Source organism: Lagopus leucura, unplaced genomic scaffold (genome assembly GCF_019238085.1).
Source record: "Lagopus leucura isolate 7727_CA_CO unplaced genomic scaffold, USGS_WTPT01 Super-Scaffold_100001, whole genome shotgun sequence".
In the NCBI taxonomy this organism is placed as follows: Eukaryota; Metazoa; Chordata; class Aves; order Galliformes; family Phasianidae; genus Lagopus; species Lagopus leucura.
Window position 1 is genome coordinate 9,407,750 of NW_024962262.1, and position 12,402 is coordinate 9,420,151.

At 40.1% G+C, this 12,402-nt stretch overlaps 1 protein-coding gene across 3 annotated transcripts; it reads left to right on the top strand.

The window, feature by feature from the left end:
- Positions 1-1,779: 1,779 nt before the first annotated feature.
- UFM1 (ubiquitin fold modifier 1) lies at positions 1,780-12,137 on the top strand. Of its 3 annotated transcripts, none has more exons than XM_042868105.1 (6): positions 1,780-1,845; positions 1,935-1,991; positions 2,216-2,273; positions 5,998-6,037; positions 6,444-6,476; positions 7,300-8,028. In XM_042868105.1, coding segments are annotated over exons 1-6 (258 nt in total). In that variant the 5' UTR covers positions 1,780-1,843; the 3' UTR covers positions 7,368-8,028. The 3 variants fall into 3 exon arrangements, with proteins under 3 accessions (XP_042724039.1, XP_042724038.1, XP_042724040.1); XM_042868104.1 differs by lacking the exon at positions 7,300-8,028 and adding an exon at positions 10,807-12,137 and having other exon boundaries at positions 1,792-1,845; XM_042868106.1 differs by lacking the exons at positions 1,780-1,845; positions 1,935-1,991; positions 7,300-8,028 and adding exons at positions 2,008-2,115; positions 10,807-12,137.
- The last annotated feature ends 265 nt before the right edge of the window (positions 12,138-12,402 follow it).

Sequence of the window (12,402 nt, forward strand, 5' to 3'; positions counted from 1 at the left end):
TGTATTAATGACCTTGGTATGGGAAATAGTGATGCATTAATGAAAGCGGCAGATGGCACAGTTGTATAAATTGAAACCACAACATCATAAGATAATAATGACCTGAATCTGAAGAGGGCTGGAATAAATACAGGATGACACTTTCCTACACAAAAGGTTATGTGCTCAAAGAAGACTTGATTATCTCCAACTTATGGTGTGACTTCTTAGAAACAGGGCAATGAAAAGCAAAATTATCATTAACAGATGAGAAAATAAGCAAAAGCCACAAATGTGACATTGTTGTGGAAGACAGATACAGTAACATAAAGTTAAATGCATGAAACACAGAGAAATATTAATGTCATTGCATAAGCTTTTATTTATTTGCTTGCTTGTTTTCAGAAGCAGTGCAACTGTGAAAAGATGAATTTTCTTAGCTGAGGACTGAGCCAGTCCACAGGTAAGAGATTAGTGATGCCAACACACTGACTCCTTCTTTGCACAGCTTTTCTCTTAACTTGATCCTAATGAGACCCCAGTCTAAACACTACAAAGTGTTTTGCCCTGACAAGTCTGGCATACAAGTGTGTGGTAATGACGACCTTGGACTGTGCTTTATTGATTATCTGGATGAGAAAATTTAGCGCACTCTAAGTAAGTTTGCAGATGACACCAAGTTTGGAGGAAGTGTTGAACTACCTAGGGGTAGGAAAACCCTGCAGAGGGATCTTGACAGGCTCAATCAATGGGGCTGAGGCCAGCTGTACGAGCTTTAACAAAATCCTGAACACAGGACATAACCCTGCCTAACCAGGGCTACTGGTGGATGGAAAGCTGGACGTGAGCCAGCAATGTGCCCTCATAGCCCAGAAAGCCAACTGTATCCTGGGCTGCATCAAAAGAAGTGCAGTCTGCAGTGAGGGAGGTGATCCTGCCCCTCTGCTCTGCACTGGTGAGACCTCTCCTGGAGTACTGCATCCAGATATGAGTCCTCTGGACAGCAGAGATGTGGACCAGTTGGAATGTGTCCAGAGAAAGGTCACAGAAATGATCCAAGGGATGGAACACCGCTCCTACGAGGACAGGCTGAGTGGGCCGGGGCTGTTCAGCCTGGAGAGGGCTCCGTGGAGACCACAAAATAGCATTTCAGTATCTAAAAAGGGGCTGTAAGAAGAAAGGGAGCAAACTTTTTAGCAGAGTCTGCTAAGTCAAAGGGATATGGTTTCAAATTAGAGATTTAGATTGGGCATAAGAAAAAAACTTTTTACAGTAAGGCTGCTGGTGAGGCATGGCACAGGCTGCCCATGGAGGGACCGCAGTCCGTGGAGGCGTTCAGGAACCACACAGATGTGGCAGCGACAGCCGGGTTAGTGGGCACGGCGGTGACGTGCTTACAGTTGGACCAGGTGATCTCAGAGGTCTTTTCTAACCTTTACGATTCTACGACTCTCAGGAAAACGTGAAGGATTTTGAGTACGCGCCCACACACCCGCATTTATACAAACGGCGTAGCACCTACCTCCAACCCCGCCCGCCTTCCCCTCACGTCCCGCCCGGTGCAACGCCGCACTGCCAGCGTCAGAGCCCAACCCACGCTACAGAACGGCCGCCGCTGCCGCCTCGCTAATAACCCCCGCACCCCTCCGCAATTCCCCTCACCCACCCTCAGCTCTTCCCCTCTCGGGGTCGGCGAAGCACAGAGACCGAGCGCCCCACTCGCTGCCCCTCAGCGGCCCGCAGGGCGTTTTTGTACTTGTAGCTTTCCATCAGGCGCGCCGCGGGCAGCCCTGCGAGCGGGAGAAGCGGCGAGGGCCGCCGTGAGGCTGACGTGTCGGCGGGCGGCGGTGGCGGCGGCAGCAGCATGTGAGTGCGCGGGTGCGATCCTGGCTCTGCTGCTCCACATTGGGTCCTCACACGCCTCTAACCCCCCGCTTTCTTCTCGCTCTTCCCAGGTCGAAGGTCACCTTTAAAGTCACGCTCACCTCCGACCCGCGGCTGCCCTACAAAGTGTGAGTGCGGGGTTGTACTGCGTGAGGTGGGGCCCTGAGCCCTGCGGGGTTCCCTTGGCATTCTTTTGCTTTTATTTTATCGTGGAAGATGAATGGCATGTGTGTCTCTGTTCTGCCTCATCCTGTACGTACACATCTTTGGCAGGAGGGTTGCTGCTCGTAAAGTCGCTTGATATTGGTTTATGTTAGCAGTCACGCACCCAACGTTTAAACTCTCGTTTCAGGCTAAGCGTGCCCGAAAGTACACCTTTCACAGCTGTCTTGAAGTTTGCTGCTGAGGAAGTAAGTAGAAAGATGTGACTGCTCTTAATTTTGTGACTGCTTGAAAACAAAAGGTTGTTGGTTGTAAAATACAACACTGAATCCAACATGCCAAAAGAAAAATCTTATTGCTAGATACTCATGAGCCCTGGCTTCACTGATGTCAGTGGATCTGTCAAAACTTCTGGATTCTGTAATTCAGCAGTTCTTACAGGATTTGTATGGGAACAGGCTGAGAGAACTGGGGCTGTTCAGCATGGAGAAGAGAAAGTTCCAACGTGACCTGAGAGCAGCCTTCCAGTATCTAGAGCTACAGGAAAGAAGACAGATTCTTTATCAGGGTCTGTGGTGACAGAACAAGGGCAAATGGCTTCAAGCTCAAAGAGGGTAGATGTATGTTAGATTGAAGGAAAAAAAAAATTCTACAGTGAGGGTGGTGAGGCAGTGGAACAGTTTGCCCAGAGATGTGGTGGATGCCCTGTCCCTGGAAACTTTCAAGGTGAGGCTGGATCAGGCCTTGGGCAACCTGATCTAGCTGTGGTGTCCCTGTTCACTGCAAGGGAGTTGGACTAGGTGGCCTTCAGGGGTCCCTTCTAACTCTAAGGAGTCAGTGGTTCTATGATTCTAGGATTCTAATTTGCACATCAGTAGCAAGTATAAGACCTACTTGTTTTCTTCGCTATTGCACTTTTATGCCAATAATATAAAAATAAATGGTAGTAAGCATGATTACAAATTACTGCTGTTGCTATTTAATATTTTCAATTACTGATGTAGAATATTCAGGATACTCTTTAGCTTTTTTGAAGAAATTAGTAACACTTCTCATGCTTGTTTCCAGCAGTCTTTGATTTTGGAATACATCTCATTTCTGATTGTAGATTTTTGTTTTTAAGTCAAACAAAATATTAAAATTCAATACTGAATTATAGTGTACCAACTTCCTGTACAAGTTTCCTTTTCTATATTGTGATGATTTTAACGTTCTGAGTATGGCCCAGTATTTTGTACTGTATGATGTCACACTCAGCAATGAAACTTGAAGGAAGAAAGAGAAGGAAAAAATTAATAAAGAAAGCAAGCAACCACTGCGCATGTAATACACGTACTAAGGCCCTGCTTCCTGAGAAGTGACTGAGCATTACTTGCTGTTGGGATTTGGAGAGTAGCTTTTTTCTCCTTCTGTTTCTCAGAAGTCTTTTCATTAAGCTGCTCCTGTCTCAAACCTGCAAGTGTTTGGTTTTTTTTTTTCTGCCATCTCATTTTCTCCCCTTTTTCCTGCTGAGGAGGAGGAGGGAGAGAGCAACTATGTGTAGTACTTAGCTATTATGAGATGACATATTACTTTTACATTGTTAGTGTTAAATATGTAGCTCCCAGTTTATGAACTCATTACTCAAACCTGGCTTTGAAGACAAATTATTACTTTCCTCATGGCCTTTCCATAGTGACTCTGGTATATGATTTGTCTTTTGCAAAAGTTACTTTTTTAATGTTACATTGCAAGGTGAGTAGGTAATGACCTGCAATAGGTACAAAGCTAAGAGATTGTAAGTTTAAAATTAATAATAATAAAAAAATGCTACTATTGTGTGTCTGGAGATGAAAGGCAATTTTTTGGTATACCAATAATTAAGTGCTGTATTTAAGCATAGTATCCATGAATTCTTAGCTGTTGCTGTTAGTGTGTGGAGTTCTTGCAAGTTGAACCTCAGAATTTTGATTTGAGCAATTAGAAAATGAGGAAAGTACAATTAATGAATGCCACTGAAAGGTTCAGCTGAAGTGACTTGCTCAGCAAATGAGAGCTCTCTAATTCTACCAGAAAAGCATGTAGTATTAGCATTCATAGTTGTGCTTTTTCTTGCATAAGAGAAGTGCTTTCTGAGGAGCAAATGATAGTTGCTGATTACCTGGACACCAGTCTTAGGGATTGATCATAGAGCTAAGTAAAATGTGGCAAAGGAGCAACCCGTGGTCCTCAAGCCATCCAAGTGGCACTGATTGATGAGCACCCACACTGCCTACCCCTTCCATCCACATTATGCAGTACAGGATATTTCTTTGGGTCCTTTGTGACTTCCTATAGTCATGAAAATAAGTCCTAAGAAATAATTATTTTTTGTGTTGTCTGGAAGTTCAGTTATTCTGAAATAATATGCAGCCTATGTCTGATGCAGCCCCATCTGTGCACTGTTTTTTGTATAGTGGAATTGACCACATATGTTGGGTGGATGTGGGGATGGGTATCGTGGGGGAATATGGTGATGACTGAGGGTACAAAGCCTGCTTAGGCTGTTGTCAGAATTCTGACAGAGCTGGATCAGATGCAGTGCTCTTAGTGCCTCCTTTTATGAGCAAATCTTAGAGTGAACTCTTCTTGCAGCAGTGCAGTTGGAGATCAAAATGGAGCCATGAAGAAAGCTAGGAAATAGGTCAAAATTAACCAAGATTAACTAAAGTTGATTTGGGGTTCAAACACCATCTTCAGTCACAACAATGGGAAGTTCAAATAGTGATAATGTACCTGATGGTAATACTAATTACTCACAGAGTTGACTTGTATGGTAAAAATATTCTCTCAGTGCAAATTCCATGCATTTCAGATGCAACCTTCTATTTTTTCCTACTATATAATGTTTTCATATTGGCTCTTGTTCTGGTCCTGTAAGTGTTTCTTTCTGTTGAGCACACCAGTATGAAGTTAGTATGCCCACAAATACGTGCGTGTGTTTTATGTTTAAGATTGTTGACCGTTTTTATTCTGGAAAATTTGAGTATATGTATTCTCAGTCAATTGTTTTTTATTTAGAAAAGTATTGTTTGTTCACAGTATTTGGCATGACGTAACATGTTCTTCTTAGAAGTTCATTTCCATGTGTTTCATAGAATCACAGAATCATAGAATGCCCTGGGTTGAAAAGGACCACAGTGATCATCCAGTTTCAACCCCCTGCTATGTGCAGGGTCGCCAGCCACCAGACCAGGCTGCCCAGAGCCACATCCAGCCTGGCCTTGAATGCCTCCAGGGATGGGGCATCCACAACCTCCTTGGGCAACCTGTTCCAGTGCGTCACCACCCTCTGAGTGAAAAACTTCCTCCTAATATCTAACCTAAACCTCCCCTGTCTTAATTTAAGACCATTCCCCCTTGTCCTATCACTGTCCAGCCTTGTAAACATTGTAAGGCTGCAGTGAGGTCTCCCTGGAGCCTTCTCTTCTCCAAGCTAAACAATCCCAGGTCCCTCAACCTTTCCTCATAGCAGAGGTGCTCCAGCCCTCTGATCATCTTAGTGGCCCTCCTCTGGATCCACTCCAAAACTTCCACATCCTTCCTGTACTGGGGGCCCCAGGCCTGGATGCAGTACTCCAGATGGGGCCTCATAAGAGCTGAGTAGAGAAAGTCAATCACCACCCTCTTCCTTCTGGCCACCCCTTTTTTAAGGTTTTTTGTTTTTTGTTTTTTGTTTTAATTTAGTATAATTAGAACTAATATTTCTTTTATATTTTATCCAGTGAATAATGGATGTAGTTATTTTAGTACTGCAAATTTCTTACTCTGTATTGAGATGTCTAATCAACTTTAAGTGTAAATTTTAGTTTTTCTGTATCTCTAAATCTCAGGGGAATATTTTCTCATAATTCTTTCTACTTGAGTAAGCTAAAATAATCATTGCTTTGAGTATTATCCATGTTTTCTACTTTAACTATGTCTTTTGCATTGTTTTGTACTCATTTCCTGTAGTTCAAAGTTCCTGCAGCAACAAGTGCCATTATCACAAATGGTAAGTATGTAGTTTTTATACTGTAGTTTCAGTTGATGGATATTGATAGACACAGAAACGTCTTTTCTATCACACTCTACAGTGTGCAAACTGAACTTAGTAATATTTAATAATATAGTAGCATTTTTCTTATTATTTACAGATGGGATGAAGGTATGAAGCCATTACTATTCACTGGAGTGGTTTTCTCCTAACACATAGTTTGGATTTCCTATGCTATAGATTTCTTGTTAGTTTCTTTGATGTGACTGATGTTGATTATTGGAAATAGCTATTTGAAGGGCTGGTGTGATAAGTATGTATTGTTTGATGTTTTATATTTTTGGGCAGTAAGTTCAATGTAATAAACTGTGAAGTCCATTTCACTGTCCTGTCTGTCTCTTTTTCTGCTTTAATTTCTTCCTAGATGGAATAGGAATAAACCCTGCACAGACAGCAGGTAAGTTTTTATTTATGGAGCCCAGTAGTTCTAGAAAAAACAAGTCAGGTATTTTAAGTTAACACATAGCACTCCAGGTTGGTTGTTATATCTCAAGTTTTGATTTCTTAAATGGGAGAACAGTTGTCCAGTAGTTCAAACTGCAGTCAGTGTTCTGAGTGAAAGATTAAATCCACAGAACTGTTATTTAGTAGGACTGTGGAAGCGTGAGGTACTGATGATCTTTAGGACTTAGCTATTTAGTGCAGTCTAAAAGAGCAATTACTAATTTCTAAAATACCAGATGATAGCTGTATTTTTTTTCACCACTGTGCCTACTCCAGTAGTATTTGGTATTTCAGAAGCCATTCTGATAAGATCTGTTTAGAAGAGTAACACTGTTTTAGAGCAGGAACTGTAGGTGCTTTGTAAAGTACATTCTCAAAAAGGGTGGTCTTGCAGATAGTCCTCTTGTTCCCCTCAAGGGATTCCAGGTGATTCCACCTGGTGCAAACTGTGAATCTAATTTTATTCCTGCTTGCAAACATGATGAACAGTTAGTGAAGAGTTCCTTGCTGCTTCTCTGGTTTTTGCCAGATCTTTTTGCCAGATCTTATTCATTTATGTCCTCTGTCTGCTGCGTGTTGCCAAAAGTGGCACAGTTTGCTTCTAGGTTTTTGGGTGTTTCATTTTTTTGGCTTTCTAGATACCGCTTTCTCATTCATATAATTAGCATACCTAGCCCTCTTAAGATAAACAGTATAAAGTAAAATCTTGCAGAGCATCTCACAGTAAGCAAGAGTTAGAAGGTCAATTGCTTGACGTTATTTTTTTGGAATTGTAGAAGGAATCACAGAAGTACAGCAGTCCACTTTTGATATCTGCAGTTCTATCAACAGCATTTGTAAGTGAAGATCAAGAGAGTACTTGGTTTTCTGCACCACATGAGGTTTTTGTCAACCTTGGGCTTGACTTAGGATACCCTTGTTTTTTGGCCAGTGTGCTGCCTCTGGCAGACTCCTCAGCTGTTGCTGTCCTCATCGTGAACATAGAGGCATAGAACCATAGAATTACAGAATGGTTTGGGCTGGAAGGGACTGCTAAGATCATTTAGTTCCAACCCCCCGGCTACAGGTAGGGGCATCTCTCTCTAGACCAGGTCAGTTAAAGCCCCATTCAGCCTGACCTTGAATGTTTCCAGGGAGGAGGCATTCACAGCCTCATTGGGCAGCCTGTTCCAGCATCTCACTACCCTCACAGTAAAGAATTTTCTCCTAATATCTAGTCCAAATCTGTCTCATTCCAGTTTAACACCATGTTCCCTTATCCTGTTGCTACCTGCCCTTATAAAAAGTCCCTTCCAGCTTTCCTGTAGGTCCCCTTCAGGTACTGGAAGGCTGTTATAAGTCTCCCTGGTGCCTTCTCCAGGCTGAAGGGCCTCAGCACTCTCATCCTGTCCTCATGGGGAAAGTACTTCAGCTCTCTGATCATCTTTGTGGCCCCTGTCTGGACCTAATCCAACAGCTCCATGTCCTTCTTGTGTTGGAGGCTCCAGAACCATATGTAAAACTCCAGGTGGGGTCTCATGAAAGCAGAGTAGAGGGGCAGAATCACCTCCCTCGACCTGCTGATCACATTTCTCTTGATGCAACCTAGAACACAGTTGGCCTTCTGGGCTGCAAGCACACGTTGCTGGCTTATGTTGAATCTTTCATCAGTCAACACCCCCAAATCCTTCTCCTCAGGGCTGCTCTCAAGCCATTCTCTAGCCAACCTGTATCTGCACTTGGGATTGCCCCGACACGAGTGCAGCACCTTGCACTTGGCCTTGTGGAACTTCATGAGGTTGGCATGGGGCCCACCTTTCAAGCCTGTCCAGGTCCTTCTGTATGGCATCCCTTCCCTCTAGCATGTCAGCTGCCACCACTCAGCTTGGCATCATCTGCAAACTTGCTGAGAGTGCACTCAATCGCACTGTTCATGTTGCCTACAAAGATGTTAGATAGCACCAATCCCAACACATCATATGACCAAGTACAATGAAGATAGATGATACAGCTAACAATATAGTTTAGCTACTGGATCATCATCAGCCTGTGAGGGCAGTTTTTCATACGGCCACTTAAGAACATTTAGGTGAAACAGTAAAGTCAGTTGTTTAAGATAAGATATATTTACACTGTTCTTCCTCAGAGGTATACTTGCATTTTGTATTATGTAGCTTAATCCTGCAAAGTAAATGGATTAAGGGCTACTTTATTTCTGAAAATGAAAATGTTCACATGGCAGTTCATCATGCCTGCAGCTATTCGCATCAAATTCAGATCTCCAGTTGCTTTGCATTAACTCTCCTAAATTTTGATAAATGTTGAGCAATTACTCAGCAGTAATATAACAGCATTTCATAGTCAAGGTTCAGGTAAATAAAAGACATCTAGATTGAAAATATTTCCTAATGATCTTGATCTTGTCTACAAATGTAAGATTAGGCACAGGGGTTTATATATATTTCTTTAACAAAGAAGATAAATGCCATTTGCCATGACAGTGTTATGTGGCATTGCTTTCAACTGAAAGAAGGACTGGGAAAAGAGCCACCAAATCAAGGATTCAAAACAAAATCCCTTCTGAGTTTACAAGTAAACCTATGTAACTCAGTTATAGCCTTAATTCAGCCTTATTGATGCTTTAGAAGCAACTTGATATGGCAAACCTTACATTTTTTTCCTTTTTACATATTACTAAGTTCTGGTGGGTTGAACCAGTAGTGTTTAAAAACTTCTCCAGTTAAGATGATCTGGGAATAAAATCTTAGTGTTCCTTGGGATTTTAGAGGTTTTGTCCTGTTCTATTTTTTCTTTGACTTCCCAACAAAAGCACTCCTCAAGTACGGCTTTAATTCTTCCTACATGATTTCACATGGCAAAGGAAATGAAAGCTGAAGAAGCTGGGCTTAACACTTAATTTCTGTACTGATTTCACTTTGAAATCCTCAGTAGTTTAGGTAATGGTATGCTGTAACTTTAATAAAACCCACTGTGATACTAATGATAGAAGCAGATTAAGAAATGGGTTGAGTTACTGCCTGCATGAGCTGTGAAATTTAATTTTATGATTACGATTGCAACATAAAAATCACTTCCTGAGGGAAGTCACAGCCCCAAGCTGCTGGATTTCAAGGAGCATTTGAATGGCACTCTCAGAAAGAGAGTTTGAAATCTAGATGGTCCTTTGTGGAGTCAGGAGTTGTATTCGATCCTTGTCTTTCCCTTCCAACTGAGGATATCCTATGATTTTGTGATTGTAATGTATTTCTTCAGTATTTTTTAACATTTGATAATCCATTCTTTTGAATGGAGTTTCTGTTATTATATTGAACAGGTAGAACAGTTTAAATTCTGATCTATGTGGTAGATTCATTAAGTTTAAAAAAAGGAAAGTTTTCCAGTATGTTGTTAATGAACAAATGTTAAGTATCTTAATCTTTGTTGGTAGTGCACTCATTCTACATCCATGAAATGGAGTGCTTAGAAGGAAAGGGAATTACACTCTTTTTACAAGTCAACACAGAGATGAATAGGAATACGTAGATGTGATTAAAACTTGATATTGTAGAACTGCATACAGTCTGCTTCACGAAGGACCAGTATGAAATTAAAAAAATAAAAAAGCAACTCCAAATGGTAATTAAACAATGCATCATGTTTAGTTAATAGAAGAGAACAGTAGAGACGATCCTGAATGCATGCAGAAATAATTCTAGACATAGAAGTATTAAAAATGTTTGTATTGCACACTCCTGGAAAGACTGTCGTGATTGGGACTACACAGTGTTAAATGAGAAGTTGAAGAATTTTTTGATGCTAAATTGAAACTTACAGGAAGGTTTTCTATGTATCTAAGTAAGAGTAGAACAGCTGAGATTCTGAAGTTAAAAGCAGATAAATACTGAACTAGGGAGAGAATTAAGAATCAGTATATGCATTAATTACCTCAAAATAAAATAATTTTAGTTAATTAAAACTTGATTTCTCAGTCTTGAAGTTATCATGACATATAAGTGAAATTAGGCATTCCAGCATAGAACTGCACAGTTGAAAGGCTGTAACTTGCAAGTCTTATATGACTTTGAGTCTGGTGTTATTACTTAAAAGCAAGAGCTCTTTAGAGAGGCACTGTAGGAAGGATAAGATTAAATTCTTTGGAAATACAAAAAATGGTTTTGTAGCGTATAGAGAAATTGTTATAAAGATATTGAACACTGATCTAAGGGCATTATTGTCCTTTAAATGTGTATGCTTGCTTCGGCAACTTATTTTGTTTGGTAATGTTCTCTTGTTTGTTTGTTTAGGAAATGTATTTCTAAAGCACGGTTCAGATCTACGGATTATTCCCAGAGATCGAGTTGGAAGCTCTTAATGTCTACTGAAATCTTCTGGAATAAGTGACATTGGCATGTAGTTAATGTCTATTTATTTTGGGACTCTGCATTGTGACTAAAGAATTGGCCTTTTTGAAGCTACCCTATATGACTTGCCGAGATCCAATCTTTTTTTGTCACACAGATAAAGTCTCATTTTCTTGTTAAAGCATAATAAATAATGCACTGGTTATTTCTTTACTGATATTTTTCAATGGGGTGATCCTATTGAAAAAAAAGATGGATGTCTCTAAAGATGTTTTTTACTGAAAATGCAAGAGTAAACTCAACCACAATAAGTAATTATTTAAAATATTACATATTGTCAAACTTAGTTTGTGGAAGGGGGAACTTTATGATCTTGTTCCAGAGAAACTGTTCTACTGAGTGTTGGAAGGTTTAGCTTTATTCCTTCTTTCTTTTTTCTTTTGATAAAATTCCATGTTGAGAGGAGAAGTTTTACCACAATTCGAGCATTAAGCCCAGATAGAATTGAAAAGTTAAGTGGTTTATAATTGAAATAAGTAAGTAAATGCCAAATGTTCCAAAGTAATTGTAATATTTAATTGTTGAAAACATTTTAGATAGCAGAGAATGCAGAGGTACCTATATGTTAACTTCACAAAACATCAAATGAAGTTTCAAACCAAATGCAATTTCAGAGAATTTGTGAGACATAATCTCAAAATGCCATGGAAGGCCTGGCAAAATTTGGGAATGTATAAGTACTGGTCAAATATGTCATTCCTTTTTCTATAAATAATGGTTCTTTGTAAAAGTTTTTGTTTCTGCATATTACAAGAGAATCATAGTTCATCAAAATGTTTGTGTTCAGGTAATATGCTTTTTCTTTATCAGTTGCCTGAGGTAATTTATCAATCGTGCATTTTATTTAGAGTAATTGCTGCTTTTCTTGAACTGGTTGTTCTACTTTGTGATTTAATCTGGCCAAGTCTTACCCTGTTGCATTTTGTGTTTCTTACTGAGTTTACAGGAAGTAAAACAGTGGGCAGAGCAGTGCTTGGTTTAATGAGAATCATCGCAAATGATTAATGATTGCACTTCACTGTGCAAAAATTCTCCAGAAAGATGTTCAGATTCGGTTTCAAATAGTGCACAGAATGCCCTAATGAGTGGATATGAATTCAGTATGTAGAAGAAAACGTTCTGAAAGTGATATTTGACTTAAAATTTTCCACCTCTAAGATGGATTGTAAAATTCTTCATTTTCCTTTGTTTTAATAAACAATATGAAAAAAATACAAATGTTCCTTTCTCATTTTTGTCAGTTTGATTTTGACAGTAATTAAAAATGCCACCCTTTTGACCTTCATAATTAAGATACTGTGAGATTAATTTGAAGCCAGAAGATTCTTACTATGCAGAATTCTGTCCAACACTGACTTGAAGGTACTGTGTATAGCTTCTATTAATGTAATGCTACAAGATGATTAGAAAGGGCTACATCAATGGCTTTTAACTTTCTCGGCAGATCTGTTGTTGGAATACCTGTAAAAGAATGTAACA